This window comes from Tarenaya hassleriana, unplaced genomic scaffold (assembly GCF_000463585.1).
Source record: "Tarenaya hassleriana unplaced genomic scaffold, ASM46358v1 Cleome32, whole genome shotgun sequence".
Classification (NCBI taxonomy): domain Eukaryota; kingdom Viridiplantae; phylum Streptophyta; class Magnoliopsida; order Brassicales; family Cleomaceae; genus Tarenaya; species Tarenaya hassleriana.
The window spans coordinates 104,291-127,765 of record NW_010966372.1 but is presented as its reverse complement, the minus strand read 5'-3'; the positions used below and the strand labels follow the sequence as shown (position 1 = coordinate 127,765).

The 23,475-nt window shown below is 39.7% G+C and overlaps 4 protein-coding genes across 5 annotated transcripts in view; 3 read left to right on the top strand and 1 right to left on the bottom strand.

The window, feature by feature from the left end:
* LOC104820753 (protein PIR) overlaps nt 1-9,875 on the top strand; it is a 10,442-nt gene extending 567 nt beyond the window's left edge. Inside the window, exons 2-31 of the mRNA XM_010551335.2 lie at nt 16-86; nt 507-579; nt 1,029-1,093; nt 1,216-1,293; nt 1,658-1,777; nt 1,869-1,939; nt 2,041-2,133; nt 2,258-2,327; nt 2,434-2,498; nt 2,694-2,889; nt 2,975-3,126; nt 3,223-3,316; nt 3,424-3,633; nt 3,809-4,020; nt 4,159-4,303; nt 4,575-4,743; nt 4,847-4,923; nt 5,093-5,263; nt 5,467-5,543; nt 5,634-5,736; nt 6,132-6,251; nt 6,337-6,480; nt 6,918-7,061; nt 7,261-7,404; nt 7,515-7,602; nt 7,979-8,106; nt 8,256-8,460; nt 8,700-8,872; nt 9,051-9,257; nt 9,477-9,875. Coding sequence (XP_010549637.1) covers nt 33-86; nt 507-579; nt 1,029-1,093; nt 1,216-1,293; nt 1,658-1,777; nt 1,869-1,939; nt 2,041-2,133; nt 2,258-2,327; nt 2,434-2,498; nt 2,694-2,889; nt 2,975-3,126; nt 3,223-3,316; nt 3,424-3,633; nt 3,809-4,020; nt 4,159-4,303; nt 4,575-4,743; nt 4,847-4,923; nt 5,093-5,263; nt 5,467-5,543; nt 5,634-5,736; nt 6,132-6,251; nt 6,337-6,480; nt 6,918-7,061; nt 7,261-7,404; nt 7,515-7,602; nt 7,979-8,106; nt 8,256-8,460; nt 8,700-8,872; nt 9,051-9,257; nt 9,477-9,677 — 3,849 coding nt within the window. The 5' untranslated portion in view covers nt 16-32 and the 3' untranslated portion in view covers nt 9,678-9,875. The remainder of the gene's footprint in view (nt 1-15; nt 87-506; nt 580-1,028; nt 1,094-1,215; nt 1,294-1,657; nt 1,778-1,868; nt 1,940-2,040; nt 2,134-2,257; nt 2,328-2,433; nt 2,499-2,693; nt 2,890-2,974; nt 3,127-3,222; nt 3,317-3,423; nt 3,634-3,808; nt 4,021-4,158; nt 4,304-4,574; nt 4,744-4,846; nt 4,924-5,092; nt 5,264-5,466; nt 5,544-5,633; nt 5,737-6,131; nt 6,252-6,336; nt 6,481-6,917; nt 7,062-7,260; nt 7,405-7,514; nt 7,603-7,978; nt 8,107-8,255; nt 8,461-8,699; nt 8,873-9,050; nt 9,258-9,476) is intronic.
* Nucleotides 9,876-10,000: 125 nt separating this feature from the next.
* Nucleotides 10,001-12,761, top strand: LOC104820751 (anamorsin homolog). Its single transcript, XM_010551334.2, has 8 exons — nt 10,001-10,148; nt 10,639-10,786; nt 11,159-11,325; nt 11,402-11,497; nt 11,752-11,911; nt 12,015-12,151; nt 12,336-12,410; nt 12,509-12,761. Exons 1-8 carry the CDS (start codon nt 10,146-10,148, stop codon nt 12,545-12,547), a joined length of 825 nt encoding a protein of 274 aa, XP_010549636.1. The 5' UTR covers nt 10,001-10,145; the 3' UTR covers nt 12,548-12,761.
* Nucleotides 12,762-13,805: 1,044 nt separating this feature from the next.
* On the top strand, nt 13,806-21,829 carry LOC104820750 (probable UDP-N-acetylglucosamine--peptide N-acetylglucosaminyltransferase SEC). 2 transcript variants are annotated; one of them, XM_010551333.2, is made up of 27 exons: nt 13,806-14,121; nt 14,629-14,774; nt 14,849-14,947; nt 15,168-15,218; nt 15,344-15,460; nt 15,634-15,690; nt 16,093-16,212; nt 16,481-16,543; nt 16,652-16,730; nt 16,874-16,983; nt 17,067-17,120; nt 17,198-17,265; nt 17,345-17,447; nt 17,533-17,735; nt 17,981-18,077; nt 18,703-18,774; nt 18,856-18,932; nt 19,028-19,229; nt 19,469-19,636; nt 19,735-19,845; nt 19,929-20,015; nt 20,117-20,244; nt 20,487-20,569; nt 20,693-20,798; nt 20,890-21,036; nt 21,134-21,254; nt 21,354-21,829. In XM_010551333.2, the coding sequence occupies exons 1-27, from the start codon at nt 13,971-13,973 to the stop codon at nt 21,465-21,467; spliced, it is 2,934 nt and encodes a 977-aa protein (XP_010549635.1). In that variant the 5' UTR covers nt 13,806-13,970; the 3' UTR covers nt 21,468-21,829. The 2 variants fall into 2 exon arrangements, with proteins under 2 accessions (XP_010549635.1, XP_019058929.1); XM_019203384.1 differs by lacking the exons at nt 13,806-14,121; nt 14,629-14,774; nt 14,849-14,947; ... (1 more) ...; nt 15,344-15,460; nt 15,634-15,690 and adding an exon at nt 16,010-16,028.
* Nucleotides 21,830-22,030: 201 nt separating this feature from the next.
* Nucleotides 22,031-23,475, bottom strand: part of LOC104820748 (pentatricopeptide repeat-containing protein At5g18390, mitochondrial) — a 2,002-nt gene continuing 557 nt past the window's right edge. Inside the window, exon 2 of the mRNA XM_010551331.1 lies at nt 22,031-23,471. Coding sequence (XP_010549633.1) covers nt 22,298-23,471 — 1,174 coding nt within the window. The 3' untranslated portion in view covers nt 22,031-22,297. The remainder of the gene's footprint in view (nt 23,472-23,475) is intronic.

Below are 23,475 nucleotides of genomic sequence, written 5' to 3'. Positions count from 1 at the left end.
TTCCGATCTTTCTAGGTTAAGCGACGACGAAAATGGCGGTTCCCGTTGAGGAAGCGATCGCAGCTCTTTCCACATTCTCCCTAGAGGTCACAACGATTTTGAATTTCTTTACTTTCTTTTCGAAAATTTCGACTTGTTCGAACAGTTTTTCGTATTTTTTGCTCGCTATATTGTCCTGGAAGTTGAATTCCGCTATCTATCTACAAAGAAGTGGGAATTGTAGTGTTCTTGGATCCGCTTGAACTTTACAGTCTTCTGGAATTTCTTTCTTTGGCACTTCAATTTCTTGATTTGTTTTCCCAAATCTTGTTTGATGTTTCATGTATTGGTAGTTATTTGATCATTTTGATAGTTATTGAGTTCAGATTTGAGTGTTAGACGGAGAGAACATGGACCCTTTTCGCATGCACTTTCTGGAATTTCTGTATTTCCTTGAATTATTGTGAGTAACTATTGTTCGATAAACTTACTTTTCGTTTTCCTTAATTTTATTGGAAATGATGTAGGATGAGCAGCCAGAAGTCCAAGGACCTGCTGTCATGGTGTCAGCTGAAAGAGCTGCAACCGAGAGTCCCATAGGTATGCTTCTTTCTTTCCCGTTTCTTTCTGTCTTTGGTTAATGAAGATAGTTAACGGGAGAGTTAAAAGTAGGCGGGTTGGGGATTACATTGTTGCCCCTTTTAATGGAGTACTGAAACAAGAATTTGACCAAGTACATTGTGAGTTATGTTCATCATGTGAGTATAGCCTTGTGATGAAAAAAGTTCTAATTGGGTACAGATTCCTTGTTCTGTTTGTTTAAAGTAGTTAGATTGATATGTCTTATGTAAGGAATTTGTTAATCTGCTATACTGATCCCTACCATTTTATCAACAGTAGTCTTGACCTCATTTTGATTTAGATGATTGATGAAGATAAAAAGTTTCCGGCTTGGGACATCTTTTCCATATTTTGCTTGTTGTTTGTTTCTTGTATTGGTAGCCAGCATGATACACACAAATAATTGAAGTAACATTTTCTTTTTGTAGAGTATAGTGATGTTGCAGCGTATCGGTTGTCTTTATCAGAAGATACAAAAGCTCTGAATCAGCTGGTATATGCCTCTTCTTCTTTTTGCTCCATCAAAAGCTATAATGTTGTTTGCCATTCTTGGTGTTGAACTGCTTGCATGGGGTAACGTATATTCCTAAATCATTTGTTTGCGTATTGTGGCAGAACACGCTTATACAAGAAGGAAAGGAGATGGCATCAATTCTATACTCGTATAGAAGTTGTGTCAAAGCGCTGCCTCAGGTTATCTCTGGTTCAGCTTTTACTGTCTATCGTTCTTCCTGACAACTAACAGTCTTCAAAATTCAAATGTTTTTATCCCCTAAAAAGTAGCATTATCTGCTGTTTGAGGTATATAATATGTACGATTCTTTTCCATCATGGATTGTGATTTGCATACAAACTGAAGCTACGAGTAACTATATTGTATTACTTTTGTCGAAGTAAAAAAATGAGGGCTAAAAGAGAAGCAAGGTGAAAGAGCACATCTGTATCAATAATATTCTAAACTAGCAACTTCTGAAATGTGATTCCATTATATTACTTGGTAGTATTTGGTTTCCTCGTTTTTTCTCATTCAATTTTTGTCAATGCTTAATATATGCAGCTTCCTGAATCTATGAAGCATAGTCAGGCTGATTTGTATCTAGAAACATATCAAGTCTTGGATTTAGAAATGAGTCGTTTGCGTGAAATTCAGCGATGGCAATCATCTGCTTCAGCCAAAGTGCGGCGTATTTCCTTCCCTTTCTCTTTGTCTTTCTTGTGTTTTTGTCTGTAACGAAAAAATATGCCTATAAACTTAAATTTCGGTGCAGTTAGCTGCTGATATGCAGCGCTTTTCCAGGCCTGAACGGCGGATAAATGGCCCTACAGTCACACATCTTTGGTGGGTTATGTTTTTTTTTTCTTTTTAAGTAAATACATCCTCAATCTAAAGTGAAACTTGTCTTTGCATATATGCTTTAACTATGGTTTTGGATAATATAGGTCGATGCTTAAGTTGCTTGATGTCTTGGTTCAGCTTGATCATCTAAAAAATGCTAAAGCTAGCATTCCTAATGATTTCTCTTGGTATAAGAGGTATGAATTATGCTCTATGATTGTTCACTACTTTATTTATGTTACTTGCTTTCTTTAAAAATTGAAAAATTTCTAGAGAAACTAAGATGTCTCTTCTTTCTCTAATCCATTTTCACCCTTTCAGAACATTCACTCAAGTCAGTGCCCAGTGGCAGGACACTGATACAATGAGAGAGGAGTTAGATGACTTACAGGTGCTTGCATGACTTGTTTTTCTATTCACCCTCTTTTGGGAGAATACATTTCTTTTTTTCCACTTTTTTTTTTTTGTCATCAATGATAAAGTTTTTATTTCTACAGATTTTCCTGAGCACAAGATGGGCTATTTTACTCAACTTGCATGTTGAGATGTTCCGTGTGAATAAGTATCCTTTCCTCTATGCATTTATCATCATCATTATATAGTTCTTACAGTGCAGAAGTGCGAGTTTCTTTATTTATGTGTATTGATGCATGCTGCTAAAATTCCTTGGGATACAGCCTTCTTCTTCTTCTTCTTCTTATCCATGTTTAATTGCTCTTATTTTACAAAGTGCCTTTGGTTCCTCAACTTAAGCTAGCGTGGAGGACATTCTCCAAGTTCTCATAGTCTTCATTGTTGAGTCACTGGAGTTGGATTTTGCACTTCTATTTCCTGAGAGGCACATTCTTCTCCGTGTCCTCCCTGTTCTTGTTGTCTTAGCAACAACATCTGAGAAAGATACAGAGGCTCTATACAAGAGGGTTAAACTCATCAGATTGATCAACATATTCAAGGTATTAAGGTTTTTATATAGAGCTTTTTTAAGTATTGTTGGATTTATTCAACATGCTACTGACTTGTATTGGTTATGGTTTTCAGAACGATCCTGTGATTCCTGCATTTCCAGATCTCTATCTATCTCCTGCTGCGATATTGAAAGAACTGTCAGTATACTTCCAAAAATTTTCATCACAGACTAGGCTGCTGACTCTTCCAGCACCCCATGAGCTCCCTCCCCGTGAAGCATTAGAATATCCTTTTACCTTCTTTTGTTCTCTTTCTTCTCTATTTATATCATATTGATGTGAAATCTGGCTCTGCAAATTGCTAGCCTTTACAGAATTTACATATCAGAGGCAGTATCTGATAGTCAATCACATTGGATCTCTTCGTGCTGAGCATGATGACTTCACAATCCGATTTGCATCATCCATGAATCAGGTGCCCAAAGCTATGACATTCTCCATTTGTCAAGATGTTGAATGTTTTCTTCTCATCTCAAGTCTCGAATTTGTGTTTTTTTACTTTTTTCCATGCTTTTCTTGCAGTTATTGCTGTTGAGGTCAAATGATGGAGCAGATACCGAGTGGTGTAGAGAGGTCAAAGGAAACATGTATGACATGGTTGTTGAGGGTTTCCAACTATTAAGCAGATGGACAGCACGCATCTGGGAGCAATGTGCTTGGAAATTCTCTCGCCCATGGAAGGATGCGGCAGAATCACAGGAGACTTCTGGATCATATTCTGACTATGAGAAGGTAATCCGTCTACTATATTTGAACAGATTAAACATTATCTGGGAAGTATGCAATCGTTGCCTCCTTAGCCTCTCACAGTAGATAACCAATTTCTGTTTGGATAAAATATTAGTTTTTTACTTTTTTTTCTGTTTATTTTGTTTCATGGTGATTAAACTTTTGTTCTTTTCAATAGGTGGTCAGGTTCAATTATTCTGCAGAAGAAAGGAAAGCCTTGGTAGAACTTGTGAGCTATATAAAAAGTGTTGGGTTGATGCTGCAGCGATGTGACACATTAGTTGCTGATGCTTTGTGGGAGACAATACATGCCGAAGTCCAAGATTTTGTCCAGAATACATTGGCCACAATGTTGCGTACTACCTTCCGGAAGAAGAAAGATCTGTCAAGGTGAGTTTATTTCCTTTTTCTTTATATTTCAAGTCATATTTTCCACAAGTCTAAAATACTCATGAAGAATTCATATTTAAGGGTGATCAAGATTAACTGTTCCACTTGCTTGTATCTCTCATCTATGATCACTTTCAGGATTCTTTCTGATATGCGTACACTATCAGCTGACTGGATGGCAAATACCAAGCCCGAAAATGAGTTGCAATCTTCACAACATGGAGGTGATGACAGCAGATCGAACTTCTTTTATCCCAGAGCAGTTGCCCCAACTGCGTCGCAGGTTTGTCTCTATCTGGCTTGTTTAAAATGGAAAATAGAGAGTTTCAGGTCAGGATTTTATTTTTGTTGGATATACAAGCTGTTTCCCTTTCTATAGGTGTTTGAGATATCCATTTATGCTGATTGTAGTGACAAAAGTGTGCTTGCACAAGACTAAAGTTATATTCAAGTCAACTGACTTTTGAGTACCTATATTAGTTTTTGCACAGTGAGACAGAAGTATGTGCTTCACTTCTCTTTTCAGAGTGAACGAGTATTGTTCTGTTTTCCAGGTGCATTGCTTGCAGTTTTTGATATATGAGGTGGTCTCTGGTGGAAATCTGAGGAGGCCAGGGGGGCTCTTTGGAAATAATGGCTCTGAGATTCATGTTAATGACTTGAAGCAATTGGAGACTTTCTTTTATAAGCTCAGTTTTTTCCTGCACATATTGGATTACACAGGTAACCTGTGCACTTTTTTGGTTTATTTGTTTTGGTTGGTTTGTGGAGTGATGTAGATGGAAATGGCTTTATAAATTGACAACTCCAATCCATGGTGATGCAGCAACTATTGGGACGTTGACCGATCTTGGTTTCCTTTGGTTTAGAGAATTTTACTTAGAGTCATCACGAGTTATTCAGGTAAGAGGCATGAACTGTCCAGTGAGAAATAAGTCTAGCTTATAGACTTTTCTACTTCGTTTTGTCATTTGGCTGAAGTTTGCTCTCAGGCACCCTTCATGGTTGTGATTTCTGCCAAAATTCACAATATATTGGTTTGGTTTCTAATAGTTTTATCTTCTTTGTGCAGTTTCCAATTGAATGCTCGTTGCCATGGATGTTGATAGATCACATTCTTGATTCACAGAATTCAGGCCTTCTTGAGAGCGTTTTGTTACCTTTTGACATTTATAACGACTCGGCTCAGCAAGCCCTAGTTGTGCTGAAGCAGAGATTCCTATATGATGAAATTGAAGCTGAGGTAAATATAACTTGGTACAGATTATACTTCCGATCTCCCTGTCTATCAACAACTACAGGTCTTCCCAGATAAGAGTCTCATGATTTTCTATTTAGATATCGTTTTTCCTTCTTTGAGGTCTTGGTCTTCTTCTAGAATTTTCTACCTGTCAGATCTCTTTGCATTGAACAAAACTTGTTTTGATATATTTGTTCTGTCTGTAGGTGGACCATGGTTTTGATATATTTGTATCAAGACTCTCAGAGACTATATTCACTTATTATAAGAGCTGGGCAGCGAGGTATCTGATGGCCTCTGATATATTTATTTCATTTCTGTTAAAACTTCGATGAACTAAACTTTTTGTCACTAATTGTTGTCAAATCAACAGTGAGCTTCTTGATCCATCATTTCTCTTTGCCTTGGACAATGCTGAAAGGTGCTCCATCCAGCCTGTGAGGTTTACAGCATTATTTAAGATGACAAAAGTACAGGTGAATGATACTGTTCTGAGTTTCTGGGTTCACATTGATAGAGATATCATGTTAGATGATTCTCGGTGCTGTTCTTGATATTATAAAGGGCAACCCGGTGCACAAAGCATCCATTGAGCAGGGGTCCGGGGAAGGGTCCCACCACAAGGCTGTATTGTAGACAAACCTTACCTTGCAGAATATTCTGCAAGAGGCTGTTCTTGGCATTATATAGTAGTAATAATGTTTGAAGCATAGCATCTAACATCTGATGCACTTTATCTTGTGCATTGCTTGTTGTGTGGGATGTTTCTTTCTAATGTATGAAATCTTAATCAGCTTCCTGTTCTTTCTTTGAACTCATGCTACCTTGGATGTTCTTTATATCCTCTCACTTTGGTTTTGATGACTTGCAGCTGCTTGGTAGAACAATTAATCTAAGAAGTTTGATTGCTCAACGGATGAATAAACTTTTCAGAGAAAACCTAGAGTTTCTATTTGACAGGTTCGAGTCCCAGGACCTATGTGCTATAGTGGTAAGATTTATTTCTCGAGTCTTTTTGTGTCAGCATTCTTTGTTACTTTTCCAGCATATGACTCAAATGCTTTCATCTATTGCAGGAACTGGAGAAGCTGATAGATGTCCTAAAGCATGCCCATGAATTGCTTTCTCAAGAACTCTCCATAGATTCTTTCAGTCTCATGTTGAATGAAATGCAAGAAAACATTTCTCTCGTGTCATTTTCTAGTCGACTTGCCACCCAGGTCCATAAATTATTTTGTATTTCGCTCTTTAGATATATGTTACTATTTGCCTTCTATATGCTAACTCAGATACATGCACACGTTTATAAGTCAGTGAAAATTAGGCTTGTCTCTTGCAACATGTGAAGTTTTGCTTCTACGTAACAGTAATACATCGTACAGATTGTGTTGATTAACCTTTAGGTTTGTACTTTTGACCAGACAGAGACCACTTTTGATAACACTGCGCTACATAAAGCCTAATATTAGCTCCAAGTAGCACAATAACAGATTTTGCCCTAAAGAATGATTGTGTTTGATAAATCATATGCTCGTTCCACATCCATTTTGCATATCTGGAATGTGCACTATGTGAATCTTTTCCTAGGATTGCATATGCAGACAATGTAAATTTTAAGCCTAACAACGTCTCCTAACCTAATTTTGTCTTCTATTAGATTTGGTCAGAGATGCAGAGTGATTTCCTACCAAACTTCATACTTTGCAATACCACACAACGATTTGTCAGATCATCGAAAGTTCCTCCTACTCAGAAGCCGTCAGTGCCTTCTGCTAAACCTAGTTTCTATTGTGGCACTCAAGTAAGGAGCATGTCCTTAGACATTTACTTTCAATGTTCTGATCTTATTGTTACAATTTACTACCATGGAAATAGTTTTCTGATCTGTTGCTTATGATGCCTGAAGCTACTTGACATCGTGATAATGCTTCACAATCGCCACCATTAGCCTGACCTTATTTTTGGTTATATGCTTATGAATTACCTTTTTCTTGTGGCAGGACTTGAATGCTGCCCACCAAAGTTTTGCACGGTTGCATAGTGGATTTTTCGGGATACCGCATGTATTTGCCGTTGTTAAACTACTCGGTTCTAGATCTTTGCCCTGGCTTATAAGAGCTTTGCTGGATCACATATCAGATAAGGTATGCACAATTTCGTACCATGAACCGTTTTCCTTAGGATGCATCATATGAACTTTCATTGAAGAAAAGAAGCACACAACCTAACAGAGCTTTAATGTTTAAACTTTCAGATAACAACGCTCGAGCCAATGATTTCCGGGTTGCAAGAAGCGTTGCCGAAGTCTATCGGATTGCTTTCTTTTGATGGTGGTGTCACAGGTTCATGCAACATTTAATACTCTCTATGAAGTCTTTCTCCTCATTTTGCTTGAGCTCCTTACTGAACCTGTAGATTTTAGACACATGGTACCAAAAAGCTTTTCCTCTTACATATGCTATTGGAATAGAGCTCTGGAGTGCATGTGAGATTTATAATGAATCCAAGAACATGGCAGACTCACCTCCCATGGATATATCTTCTAGTTGGTGCCAATAAAGAGACTATGATGGGTGGGACTCAGTGGGAAAATTCGGTTGAAAGTATAATTGAATCTTGAGCTTATCTAAAAACAGATCTCAAAATCTATTCAGTTCAGTTTGATTATCTTGATGTGTTTCATCCTGTGTGATTATATCTTTCGCTGTTTATTTACAGGTTGTATGAGACTTATTAGAGAACAGCTGAACTGGGGCACAAAGGCAGAGCTCAAATCAGAAGTACTCAGAGGGATAAAGGAAATCGGGAGTGTAATATATCTGATGGGACTTCTTGATACTGTATTGGTCAGTGCTGTCAGAGCTTTTATCTGTGAACTCAGGCCGTCACTAAGGCTAAATATTTGCCTTAATAATGGTCTCATAACGGTGTTTGGCATTTGTTTAATGCTTCAAGAACTATCAGCTTACAATTCTATTTGTCATTTGTTAAACAGAGAGAGGTAGACACAAAGCGATTCATGCAAACTGCTCCATGGTTGGGATTAATCCCAGGTGCAGATGGACAAATAGTTAATGCTCAAGATGGAGATAGCCCTCTCATCAACCTCTTCAAATCAGCAAGTTCCGCGATTGTGTCGAACCCCAGTTGCCCTAACCCTTCCGCTTTCTACACCATGTCCAAACAGGCAGAAGCTGCAGGTTAGGAATTGCATGTGACATTATATTATATCATACACGGAAACCTTCTCTGTTGCTGAATTATGATCAAGCTCTGCAGTTTTGTTATGGCAGTAGATCACCGAACTATGCTTGATTTCACTTTCCATGCTTTATTATTTTCCAAGGAAATAGCGGTTGCGACCTCGCAAAATCAAGTTTTTTTTACTAGTCTCTGCGATGACTGATTTGTGGAAGTTTAATGTGTTGTTGTCTGACAGATCTTCTGTACAAGGCGAACATGAACGGTGGAAGCGTTCTCGAATATACACTTGCATTCACAAGTGCTGCACTTGACAAATATTGTAGTAAATGGAGTGCTCCTCCCAAGACAGGCTTCATTGACATCACAACTTCAAAGGACTTCTACCGCATCTATGGAGGTCTTCAAATTGTAAGCAAATTGTAACCTTTAACTTATTATTTTTCCACTCATTAGTCTGTTTTCTATTTTTCTAGAGAAAGCTCTTACAATCTTTCGTGTAATATCGTTTTTTTCTCCTTCTTTTTGTTTCACCACGGAATGCCATTTTTGTGTGTTGCGCTTTTGGATTTGAATGTACGAATGACAGGGATACCTGGAGGAGATAACGAACCCGCAGTCAGCCCATCACGATGTCCTAGGGGACTCCATAGCCTGGGGTGGATGCACCATCGTATATTTGCTTGGACAGGAACTGCACTTTGAGCTATTTGATTTCTCATACCAAGTCCTAAACGTGGCCGAGGTTGAAGCCTTATCTGCTTCCCATGCACATAGAAGTGCGCAGTTCGTCCAGGTAAATAATATGCACTTTCTCATTCTCCTTTTGTTTCTAACAAAAAAAAAAGGGTAGTAGAATATAATCTCGGCCTCGGGGAAAGAAATGGCGAAATCACATGAAAATGTGTCTGAACAATGGCATAACATACACAAGGATTTCATCTCATTCATTCACAAGGAATGTAATGTGTGTTTTTGAGCATGATGAATGATGATGATGATGTGTGTAAAGAAGGGATGGGAGGCGCTGTTGGAGGCGATGAAGAAGGCGAGGAGGCTGAACAACCACGTGTTCTCGATGCTGAAGGCGAGGTGCCCTCTGGAAGACAAGACGGCGTGTGCCATCAAGCAGAGCGGTGCTCCCTTGCACCGTGTCAGGTTCGACAACACCGTCTCTGCCTTTGAGACTCTTCCCCAGAAAGGCACCGTCTCCTGAACTCAACTTAACTCAACTGAAATGTTTATGGTAATAATAAACACATGCGATCTTCGGCTTTAGTTTCTTTTTAAGCTCTTTTCATGTGGGTTATAATGTGTATGTCTGCTTTTAAGCAAGGTTTTGTCACTTGGGTTGTCTATTGTAATTTGGTGGGAACTCGGATTTTCTTTCTTTCTTTCTTCCTTTCTGTTTGAACGCGGATTTGTACAAAAACGACGTCGTTTTAAGAACGTGTGTCCACGTCATCCCTAGCTTGACCAATTGCCTGCCTCCCGCCCCGGTTGAACCCATGAAAGGAAGAGTCGGCGCAAATATATACACACACGCAAATATATATATCATTATACAGTCGCGAACTTTCAGAAGGTTTTGTTTTCTTCGTTTTCGGAGTTGATATTGCAAAATTTCCGAGGAAGGATCTTTAGGGTTTTGGGGTTCCGGAGAGGCTCTGCAGAGATTTTTGACATGGTACGTTTATTCTGTGTTTAATTTCACGTTTTCTACGAAATTTCTACCGGATCGATCCGTTTGTCTCCGTTCCTGTTCGGGCTCGCATGCATTTCGTTGTAGCTTCTGAATTTTGCTCCCTAAGTTTATGAGAAATCGAATTTGAACTGCGCGAATTTACGTTCTGTTTCCTGTTCTAATCCATTACGATGCTACAGAAAATCTAGGCGGAATTTCGTTTTGATCAGTTTTGTTTAGTTTGTGAACAACCTGATTTCTGTAATCTTTTTTTTTTGTTCTTTTGGGTTATATCTTAAGGTTCCAAGTTCTTTGATTTCAAATTTTTTCCCTTTGAAATCAAGCTGTTAGCTTTGGTGTTTCTTGTAATAGGGTTTTTCGGTATTCTATTCTAGCGTCAGTTCCTTTCTCTGCTGCTGCCCGGCAAGGTTTGGAACAACAGATCTCTTATGGGCTAAAGTGTGTTGGTTCTTGTCCGGCATTTGTTTTGTAGGATTCGGCGGTAACTCAAACCTCAGTTTTAGCGGTCGCAGATTGTCTGGTATTGCCTGTTAGCTCTGTTCTAAGCATATTGAAAGAGCTGGGGAATGATGGGCTCGACCAATGTGATCCTCTGATAATCACTCAAGCTTCCACTCTAAGTATATTCCGAATCCTCGGTTTCTCATTTCTCGTTTCAAGTATTACTTTCCGGGTTTTGGCTGATATATGCATTCATATGAGTTCTGTTGTCCTTTGTCCACCTTTCTTGGTCAAATATTAGGAGCATAGATCTGGGTATCGTATTATAGAGTGGAAATCTTGAGATTCTGGTTGGATTTTCTGGGGTGTTAACTGTTGTAAAGTGGTTGGATAAGTGGAATCATGAGGCTACATGGATACAAATCTGGCAGCTGTAGTATATGTTTCAAAAGGATTTTAACCTGGTTCTAAGGTTTAGCCCTGACTGTTTGCATAAGCTCTAATATTTTTTGCCTTGCCTCATAATGTTGAGTTAATTGATCTTTCTGCAGGTCAGTTTCCTTTGGATTCTTCATCCGTGGACATTGTTTTATCAATCTCAAAATCATCTGCATTTCCTAATGATCAATTGTATGGTGAGATCTCTAGAATTCTTAAACCTGGCAGCACGGTTATTGTATGCAAGAACTTGGATGCTCAAGTTGGGGAAACGGAACAGGTTTGTGTTGCTTAGTTGGTGAGATATAAAATGTTGTTTCTTTTAAACTGGGCATCTCACGGAATCTTAATTTCAGGCTCTTCAACGAAGCATGCTTTTGGCTGGTTTTCTGGAACCACAATCTCTTGACTTAAAATCAGTTTCCTTGTCTAAGTTCAACTTATCTTTCGGCGTGAGTATCCCATCTGTTCTACCCTTTCTCTGCTCTCTCAAGATTTTAGCTAACTTTTGCTCATTCGAAAAAAACAAAACCCTTTTGTATATTTGTGTTACTGTGGTCAACCGTGAGGTACTTGGATAAAAAGTCTGGATGTGCTTTATAGTTCTTCCTTAATTCTTGGCCTGACCTCAAACATGATGGTTCTGTAGTATAAGGAGAGAGATGTTGTGATCTCTCTAACTGAACAATTATGTTCTTCATATCAGATCAAGGCGAAAAAACCATCTTGGAAGGTCGGTACGTCATTTGCTCTAAAGAAGCCCGTGAAAAATCTCTTGAAGGTTAGTCTAGATGATGACTCAGATCTTATAGATGAAGATTCTCTTCTGACAGAGGATGACCTGAAGAAACCCCAACTCCCTCCCGGTAACCTACAAGGAACCCCAGTTGCCTCAGTTCTGATCCTTGCCAGTCATCACCTTTAACAAAAGGTTTATTGGATTTTTTTTTTGGTTTTTTTGTTCTGCAGTTGGTGACTGCGAAGTGGGAAGCAATAGAAAAGCTTGCAAGAACTGCACATGTGGTAGGGCTGAGATGGAGGAGAAAGCAGAGAAGCTGGAGCTCACTGAAGATCAGATAGAGAATCCTCAATCAGCATGTGGCAGCGTATGTTGGATTTTCCTTTATGTTTTCCCCTTTCCACATTCAACTTACCATTTCGTTCTCTACTCGAATACCAAGTCCCATTATGCATACTATAATCATTAATCATTACTCTGCATCGACCCATCATCTTTTTATCCGCTTTTGGTCTCATAAGACTGAAAATCTCATCGAATGATGCATGCAGTGTGGGCTCGGGGATGCTTTCCGTTGCAGCACATGCCCTTACAAGGGTCTCCCTCCCTTCAAACTAGGGGAGAAGGTAACATTTACACACCCTTTCTTATCTCCCAAAAAGGCACGCTTTTGAGGATAAGACCTTAACAACTGACCTTTCTTTTTTGGTTGAAATGTATGAAGGTCTCTCTGCCTCAAAACTTCCTGGCAGCCGACATTTAAGGTTTCGGCATTCTCCTTTCCATCTAGAGGTTTAAACGCGAGTTCCGGTTCGTGTCTCTCTAGTAGAGTTGCTATCAAATGTTAAACCTAATGTTAGTGTTCTACAGAGACAGTTGCCGAGGATCATTTGGTAACAATAACAACGCATTGTGTTATTTTTTGTGTTAACTTTTGTGTCCGTTGATAATATTATGCATAGTGGCATTGGACTTTAGAGCTGTGACGTTGATATATACATATATATATATATATATATGTGTGTGTGTGCGTGTGTATCTTGTGTTCTAAGTTCCCAAGAATCTGAATCTTGATTCTTGGCCACAGCTACGTTTTAGAGATTTGGATGCAGACGCCCATTTGTTTAGCGTTTAAAACGCAGTAACTTGGTTGTATTTGTGCTTTTAATTTTTTTCTTTCTTAAAGGTGTTTGGGTTTAGTATTAGTAATCACACAACAAAGTACGAAATCGACATTCATTTGACCGACACTACAACACGATTTGATGTGATCAAAGGTGTCCTTACTTTTTATTTATTTGCTTTTATTGGACCTTTAGATTTTGTTTGCCAGTGCAAGTACACATGGCTCTACGTAACTTCTTTTTTAAAAATTTACTTTAAATTCTGATTTAAAATTTTATTTATTACATTATAAATTTCGATCAAAATTTATGATACATATGTTTTGTTTTTTAGGTTGCTTATCATTATTTTCTTTGGAAATTTGACAAACCAAATAATTTGGTCTAATTATTTCAATACTGTATTTTTTTTCTTTTTATTCATGTTATTTTTCAAAATTTCCTCTTTTGATAATTATTTCAGAATATTTGAATTTGTTTGTTTTGTTTATAATAGAGAATATTAGGTCATATGTGATTATATATTTATATCTCGATTTTATGAAGGGCATGTTTTTGTATAAAAATAGAATTTATTATTTTTGTAATACGTGATGGTTTTCTTATTTGGCTGTGGATATGCATGGACAAACATGTGATGGGTATGATATCGACAAAAGCGCTTCGAGAATAAACCTCTGTCTCGACTTGCACACGTGTCAGTCAGGTACACCCACGGAATCTCCCCTCCCTTTTTCTCCTTTCCGGCCAGATCTGCTTTCTCCAAATCTTTGACACTTTGACCAAACCTCGATTTGACGGTCAAGATCCTTACACGTGTCGCGTCACCAAGCCTTTCTTTATTCATGTCCGACAAAGGACCGTTAATTAGCAAATATAGAAGAAGAGAGAGAAGCCTAAAGAAACAAAGGGGCTTAATTCGTTTGTAGGGTTTTTGCCCTTTTTTTTTCATCTTTCAGTGCGTTCTTGTTGTTCGATTCTCCGGCGAAGTTTCGGCCAAGATCCGGGGAGTTGTGATCTCTAGGGAAGTTCGTGTTCGTTTGTCGGTCTCTGATCGGCGCGATGATCTCGTTGAAGAACGGCGCTGGGATGGTCCCTCGATCCGCTTTCGTGTCGGATCGAGCTGATGAAGTCTTCTCCGTGAAGCCCGAGCTGTCGGTTTCGTCTTCATCTTCGTCGATCCTCCTCCAGCAGTTCAATAATTCTCATGAAGGTTCTGTATTGTCGCGAGCTTTTGTTGATCCTTTTTCCCCTTCAAGGAATTGGAATCTTCACAGCATGATTATGTTTATCTGTGCGATAATCCGATCCATCTTTCTGTGGGCTGTTGCTTTAGGGTTTTACCTCGGATTGCTTTGTTGGGGTTTCAGTTTTTCTTTTCTTTTTGAGACTCGGGCTCTAAGGATTTATTGTTGTCGAAGTTTTGGCTTTATGTTTGAGTTAAAGATCGTAATTTACGGTGAAATCATACTTTCTACAAATTGAAAATTTTGGTTCTATTTGTGGAAATTCTAATTTTGGGTTCAGCTCCTGAAAATGACAATCATAGGGTTTATGGCGTCGTTTGTTTGTTTTAGCTCTCTAGGGTTGTAGAGTGCAAAAAGGTGGATGCTTCTGAAAGAAATTGCCTCTGCAACTTTAATTATTTGGTTATTTGAAAAAAAATGCTTATGCTCTGTTTCTATTAAGTTTTGCTGATGTCTTGAGCCTCTTGGTGCAGCTGATGAGGACACTCGCTTGGCTCTTGCTCATCAACTGTACAAAGCCGGCGACTTTAAGCAAGCTCTGGAGCACAGCAACATGGTTTATCGTAGAAGTCCTCTACGCACCGATAATCTTCTTCTTCTTGGTGCTATATACTACCAGGTACTCCCCCACCCCACATCACTCCTTTGTTTCAGTGAACAAGTCGTTAACTGGTTTATTTTTTGTTTTCCCAGTTGCAAGATTATGATATGTGCATAGCTAGAAACGAAGAAGCTCTACGCGTTCAACCTCAGTTTGCTGAGTGTTATGGAAACATGGCAAATGCATGGAAGGTGAGTTATAACTCTGAGTTTAGTCGTATTTCTGATTCCTTTTGTTACTAAAAAGGAGGAGGAAACTAAGTCCCAAATGCTTTGCAATCCTTGGTAGAGCTTCTTTATGATCTCATACTGAATCTGGTAAAAAAAACTAATAGGTGGTCTTTCTGGAAATGTGAAACAAATTTGTTTTTTTCTGGCCTTCTTACATCTGTTATCTGCTCTTTCTGTACAGGAAAAAGGGGATACCGATCTAGCAATTCGATACTATTTGATTGCCATTGAGGTTGTGTTATATTGAAATTATCAGTTCTGGTTTTATTCCATTGTTTTAAAGCTTATACGGTTGCCATTGTTCTTTCATTATCTCTTCCTCTACCTAAATAGTTCTTTTGTAAATGTAATTTTCAGCTTAGGCCTAACTTCGCTGATGCTTGGTCAAATTTGGCTAGTGCATACATGCGGAAAGGAAGATTGAGTGAGGCAACCCAATGCTGTCAGCAGGCTCTAACCTTGAATCCCCTTCTGGTATTTTAATAAAATTTTAAAATTCTTTTTATTGGCTTGAAAAGATAAGCAATAATTGAAAATATATTCATGGTCTTCTATTTCACCTTTTTAACGATGATTCTGGGAGAGAAAGTTTTGTTCTAACTCATACTTTAGTTTTCTCCTTACCATGTGATCTGAATTCGTCGCAGGTTGATGCACATAGTAACCTGGGGAATCTGATGAAAGCGCAAGGATTGATTAAGGAAGTAAGTTCTTTGAGGCTAAGCTGTTTAACTTAAATTGCATTTTGTTGTTCTAGGCCTATAAAAATTAGCCTTTGCAAGATGTGCATTAGTTTCTGATATTAGAACCTAATTTAACTAATGATGGATGGGAGTTTCTTCACTCTCATAGAATTGCTGTTTGACCCAAAAAAAAAGAATCTAAAGAAAGGTGATGTGATGCGCTTAGTGTCCATCTTTAGTCTATTTACTGTTTTATCAACTGCAGTTACTGATGGAGTCATTCATTCTTCTGTGTTGTACTGTTAATTCACAGTCAATACAGATACCAAGTTTTTACTGACAGGCAGGCAAGGATGATGGTCAGTCTTATTGTAAGTTGCTTCTGCCAGAGTGCAAATTGTCAGAATGTAATATTTTGTGCAGGCATACAGTTGCTACCTTGAAGCTGTTCGCATACAACCAACATTTGCGATTGCATGGTCGAATATTGCGGGTCTTTTCATGGAATCGGGTAATCTTAACGGAGCCCTTCAGTATTACAAGGTATACTTCATTTCGTCCTCAAAATTCCTTGGGCATAATGTTGTAGTTCTGTGTGTGTGCGCACTAGTCTCTTCTTTTTACATTCTACTTGAGAAATCACTCTTCAGGAACAAGCAGATCATATTATGCTTGATTGTGTAGAAAGCTCGGAGAGTATTGGAAAGATTTTCTTATATCATTTTCTGGAGATTGTTACGAGTCTTCTGGAGGAGCTTGTCTGATTATATTCTGTATTTCTAATTGTGTTCATTGAATTCCTTAATTTTAGGAAGCCGTGAAGCTTAAACCTGCATTTCCTGATGCTTATTTAAATCTAGGCAATGTATACAAGGTATGTCTGTATTTGTTCTTTTGCTTAGGATTCATTAACTGAAAGTGTTTGCAATCAGTTTGCTGGACTGGAGATGAAACTAAATTTTCCATTTTCTTTTTTGACAAGGCTCTTGGAAGGCCTGCTGAGGCAATCATGTGTTATCAGAATGCTCTACAACTGCGACCAAATTGTGCAATGGCATATGGTGAGTGCTACTTATTATATCATTTCTTCCCTTTGAGTATCACGGAATATATATTCTCAAGCAGATAGAAAACATTTGGCCTTTTGACACTCAAATGTACTCGTTATCCTCCCAAAGAAGACGAAAAGTGCTTTCTGATGCAGGAAATCTAGCCAGTATGTATTATGAGCAAGGTCAACTGGACCTGGCAATCCTCCATTACAAGCAGGCTATTTCCCGGGATCCACGATTTCTGGAGGCTTACAACAACTTGGTTAGCATTGGTGACACTTTTGGGCTTTTCTGGTTATTAACTATATTTTTTTCACTGTCTTTTCTTGCATTTTCAACATGAAGGGTAATGCACTGAAGGACATCGGACGAGTAGATGAAGCAATACGATGTTATAACGTAAGTGCGGTTCCCATCTGATAGAGGGATTTGCTTTTTACTTGTGAATTTACAAATCACCTCTGTTTATACTGCAGCAATGTCTTACTTTGCAACCTAACCATCCACAAGCAATGGCAAATCTTGGAAATATATATATGGAGTGGTGTGTGATCCTTCCCTATCTCTAGATAGCTGTCATGAAAAGATGCCTCGAACTTTTACATGACACATGCTCTGAACAGGAATATGATGGGTCCCGCTTCTTCATACTTCAAGGCTACTTTAGCTGTTACTACAGGATTATCTGCTCCTTTTAACAACCTCGCGATAATTTATAAACAACAGGTGGTTGCATACTTTGTGATCAATGTTTAATCATCGCTACACACTGGCAAGCTTTTGACAAATCCTCTCTTTTTCCTCCATAAAGGGAAATTATGCTGATGCTATATCCTGCTACAATGAGGTCCTCCGCATTGATCCGTTGGCAGCTGATGCACTTGTTAATAGAGGCAATACTTACAAAGAGATTGGTAGAGTAACTGAAGCAATACAAGATTACATGCATGCTATTAATGTTCGGCCAACAATGGCTGAAGCTCACGCGAATCTGGCTTCAGCTTACAAGGACAGGTACTCCACTTTTTGTTACCTTTGTTCACGAATTCAATTCGTGTCCATTTGATGGTATGCGGCCTTAATGTCGGTCAAGCGTGGTACATATATGGACAATAGTTATGCCTTAGGTCAGATGCTTGTTGAACATGGTCAGATTGATTGCTGGAATAGAACATTGAAAACTTTTCAAAGCTTTTTGTTTTGTTGTAGGAAACAATGTCTGTGGTAATGTAGCATCTTTGACCTTCTTAAATATGTAGTGGACACGTGGAGGCGGCCATTACAAGTTATAAGCAGGCCTTGCTGATACGACCAGACTTCCCAGAAGCAACTTGTAACCTTCTACACACATTACAGGTATACTCTGTGCTCTGATATCGTAAGTTTGTCATGATAGCTTCTTGAGCCTAAGTCACTTATTTTTTATGGTTTCTTTTCTTCTAAAGTAGCATAATATAGGATTGTAGATACATGAGAACAGAAGGCTTAAAACAATGTTTTCAATATGTGTTACATATGATTCATACATATGGTTACGAGCTCTCTGCATATTGCCAAACCGTGTCCCGAAAATTATGTTCTATTGCAACTCTGATTTCTGTCATTTCACTGTAGACTGTTGTTGTAGGATTGGGGATCTCTGCCCGTTATCTCTGTTACTAATTTAAACTGAGAATTGGGAAGCCTAAGAAGGCACTAGGTAGTGCCTAAGCTGCAACATTGCACCCAATGGCTTATGTTTGATCGTGCATGGTATCCTTTAAAAGCATCTATTGTGGCAGTAGTTTCACTTTTTGTTCTTTTCCTTTTATGACAAATCTTCAAATGGCATACATGGTAAGTGCTTTCAAAATTTTAACTTGTTCTCATGCCTGTATCTGAGATGCTCTTCCTAGACTATATCTGAGTGCTTAACGAACTCGCTTATGCATTTTTGTGGTTGACTAACCCTTTTTTGGATTCCTCTGCTGCGCTGAGCCAGTGTGTGTGTAGTTGGGAGAACCGCGATAAAATGTTCGCTGAGGTTGAAGCTATTATCAGGAAGCAAATAAATGTAAGTTTTTTGCACAGCACAGTATCTCCACTCTGAATGGTAATAGAGAGAAAAACAACTTATCTTATGCAACTCTTGCAGATGTCAGTACTTCCAAGTGTCCAGCCCTTCCATGCAATAGCATATCCTATAGATCCTATGCTAGCACTTGAAATCAGGTGAGAAACAGAATCTTCAGAGCTTGAATTATATCTTCATGACAAAAAAGTCATATATAGAGGCTTGTTCCTCATAAATCCTCTAATATGTCCAGTCATAAATATGCGGCACACTGCTCGATAATTGCTTCACGATTTGGACTACCTTCCTTCAACCATCCAGCTTCAGTCCCTGTAAAGCGTGATGGAGGGTTTAAGAGGTTAAGGGTCGGGTATGTGAGCAGTGACTTTGGCAATCATCCATTGTCACACCTTATGGGATCCGTGTTCGGGATGCACAACAGAGGAAACGTTGAGGTTTGTATCCTTCCGTAAAATTGCCCATTTTTCATATCCAAGTTTCAGAGAGGTTGGCTCTGATTAGTAATTACAGATTGAAAGTTTGGATTCTCCGATCCTACTAAGTGATCTTAGTGAGCTTATTAGTTTCTCATGGTGGATTTAGTTCTTTCAATATTAGTATGAAACCAAAACTTGCATGCACTTGTAGCAAGATTGTATTTCCATCTCTATTCCGTTTCTAATACGGATTACAGGTTTTCTGCTATGCATTGAGTCCAAATGATGGTACCGAGTGGAGACAACGTATCCAGTCAGAAGCCGAGCATTTCATGGACGTCTCTGCTATGACATCTGATACTATTGCCAAAATAATAAATGACGATAAAATCCAGATCCTCATCAATCTAAATGGTTACACCAAGGCACGCTCCTATCTTTACAAAAGATCTATTATTTCGTTCTGCAGAGCTGTAACTACCCCCGTGGAAATATACTGATGGTTCTGAATAATTAATTGCAGGGGGCTAGGAATGAAATATTCGCCATGCAGCCTGCGCCAATCCAGGTTTCGTATATGGGTTTCCCAGGGACAACTGGAGCTACATACATTGATTACTTGGTGACTGATGAGGTCAGGAATTGGACTGGAGATTTCATTAACACAAAAAGGGACTTTGTCTATGGTTTCATGTGTGATTCTTGTTTCCTACTCAGTTCGTGTCTCCCCTGCAATATGCACATATTTACTCAGAGAAGCTTGTCCATCTCCCCCACTGCTATTTTGTAAACGACTACAAACAGGTCAGTCCAAAAAGGTGGTTATGTTTGCCATGTCATTATAAGGTTTTGTGGTTGGTTTTGAATGCTAAAAGGCTATGTATGTATTGTTATATTATATGCAGAAAAACCAGGAGATATTGGACCCAAATTCCAAGCCTAAGCGATCAGATTATGGTCTTCCCGAAGACAAATTCATTTTCGCATGCTTCAACCAGCTGTACAAGATGGATCCTGAGATCATCAATACTTGGTAAAATGTGTTTCCGAGCTTCTTCATCTGTTTGATAATTATTTATTTGAAATTTAATGATATGAAAAACCAAGATCACCATGCCATTATAAGCTGACACTACATGTACATACATCTCAAGTAAGTTGAAAAGGAGGATTTTCATAATCTCAACCCACATGTGAATGCTCAGGGGAAAAATATTATGTGCACTTGCATGGTGATCATTCTTTTTTTTTTAATCTCCCCTGCATGGTGCGCAGGTGCAACATTCTTAAGCGAGTGCCCAATAGTGCTATTTGGCTTCTCCGCTTCCCTGCAGCCGGAGAGATGAGGCTTCGTGCATGTACGTGTTGTTCCATTCTCGTGCTTTGAGATATTTCCTTTGTTCTGTCTCTTCTTGGCTCAAACTCTTATCATTCTTTTATCATCGGCGCTCTTATTAACCATATCGGTTTCTTCTGTCCAGATGCTGTTGCCCAAGGTGTACACCCTGATCAGATTATTTTCACGGATGTCGCCATGAAAAATGAGCATATCAGGCGTAGTGTCCTAGCTGATGTTATCCTCGACACGTGAGTTATTTTTTTCTCCTGTCTTTCTTTTCAAGTACGCACACATATAAGAATGTCAAGAAATCACCTCGTCGCACCGCATGTCGTTTAGGCCTCTGTGCAATGGGCACACAACGGGTACGGATGTGCTTTGGGCTGGTGTGCCGATGATAACACTTCCGCTCGAGAAAATGGCCACTCGAGTCGCTGGATCGCTCTGCCTTGCAACCGGCCTGGGCCATGAGATGATTGTTAACAGGTTGAGTATCAGCATAGTCATCTTCAGATTTCTTATTGCTATGGTTGAAGAATGGAATTGGATGATCAATTAAATCTGTTTTTCATTTGTGAAACAGCTTGGAGGAATACGAAGAAAAGGCCGTATCATTAGCAATGAACAAGCCGAAGCTTCAGGCACTTACTGAGAAGCTGAGGACTAACCGGTTAACTTGTCCTCTGTTTGACACCATGCGCTGGGTTAGTTACAAAGGCACTATCTGGGTATGGGTATTTCCCTCTTTCGGTTGTTAAATCCTTTCTAACTACATTCTTGTATCTCTTCCGTTTTGGATTCAGGTGAAGAACCTCGAGAGAGCATACTTTAGAATGTGGAACCTCCACTGCTCGGGGCAGCAGCCGCAGCACTTCAAGGTAACAGAAAATGACTTGGAATACCCATCTGATAGCTAGAGACAAAGGAGAGGGGGGAAATGGAACGGCATTGTACATAAAACCTGAGAGATTTAGTAGGCAAAAAAGATTGAAATCGATAAAGAGGTAAAAGAAACAATGGAGTTGTGTACGATATAGACAGAAGCCGCTATTATGTGTGCTATGGCTATGTATTTTAACTGGGGGAGCTGGTGAAATCCCCCGGTACCCTTATCCTCTGATCCATAAAGTCTTCAAGGGCTCTCTATGTCAGTCCGAGGGAAGATTTGATGTATTTCACCAAAGTCTCTTGTTCTGAGCCCTGTGATTTTGTTTGCTCTGCTGACTGATGAATGATTCAGTAGCAATCAAAATGATGCAGCCGAGAGCCATCACCCTCAGATATGCCTTGTCTGAAGATGGATAGCTCGGTCCTATATAGATACAGAAGGTGGAATTTCTTGTTTAATATATGTGACAATGTCTCTGTCAAGAAATAATATGTGACAATGTCTCTGTCAAGAAATCATACGTCAGAACTCGGTGGCAAGTTGACCATAATGATTTTTCTTACCGTGTGAGCCGTACGACAAGATATGCGGTTTCCAAACGGTATTATATTTGATTATGCTTCTGGCAGTTCCATTCTAAACAGCAATGAAGCAGAACTGAAGAGTCCCCAGATATGTTACAGACTTACAGTGGCCGTATCAATGCCTATGAAGCAGAACTGAACTGAACTCAATGAACCCAGCTGGTTCCCAGCTGGTTCTGCCCAGCCATTGGCTGGAACCATGCACACAAAACAGCAGTAGCATCTCACAAGCTGAAGGGGAAAGAGGCTATATATCTCTCACAATTTCACATTCTCAAACCCCTCTAAGCCGAACCTCCAACTGTTCTATGCGCTTAGCCAGATCGTACTTGCCTACGGTTTTCAACCCATCAGTCACCATATCAAAGCAGCGTGAAATCGGAACCAGACCCACCTCAGTCATCTCCACCAGGTAATTGGCTGCATCCACGTACCTCCCTCCGCGACCGCACATCGTTATAACCATCGTGTAAACTGGCCGGTTCGGTGGGTGAGCCTTCACCTTCATGTCGCTGAAGAAGCTAAACGCGTCATCAAACATTCCCTTCCTGCACATCCCCTTGATTATCGGTGCGTACAAGCTTGGAAATGGCTTATGCCCATCTTCCACGCAATTGTTCAGCAACCGGAAGGCTTCTTCAATATTTCCAATCTTCGAAGCTGCGGGAATGAGTATCTTGTAAGTGTTTATATCCATGCAAAGCCCTAACTTGCAGGCAGTGTAATACATCTCAATGCAGAACTCGACTTCCCCGGAATTCGATACAGCTTCGATCAGTGAATTGAATGTCTCAATGTCGGGCACGAACCCTCCTTTGGTCATCTTCTTCACCATTTCTTTTGCAGATTCCAAGTATCCTGCGTTTAACAATCCTTCGATGAGCAAATCACGTCCACGAGCCGGCGGATTAAATCCCTTGCGACTCATTTCGTCAAGAAACTCCTGAGCCTCTCTCATTTTCCCAGCCGAACACCATCCATTCACCAGAATGGCGTATGTCCGCTTATCCGGCTTCACGCCCTTCCTTACCATCCGGCGAATCAATGCGTATGCTCCGTGAAACATCTTGACGTCGCAAAGTGCGTGGAGTAACGCATTGTAGACCTCAACGGTCTGCTCGCAGCCTAGGGTTTTTGGTACGCGGTTGAAGAGCTCCACGGCCTGATCGACATGCCCGTGTTTGCCGTACTGCTCGATGATGAAGCAGAGAGTCTCGCCAGAGATGGCCAGAGAGAGATCCTTCATCTGCTTCAGAGTCTTCCACATCGACTCGTACTTCTGATGCGAAGCTAGTGTTTTGGCGAACTCTTCGAATTCCATGGAGGTCGGAGTGTAACTAGGGTTCGAGCGAGCCCAGTTGAAGAAGCGGATAGAGTCGTTGGCGGAGCGGGAAGGGGCACGAAGGACTCGGAATACGAACTCGGAGGGCCCAGGGGGGCGGAGGCGGGTCC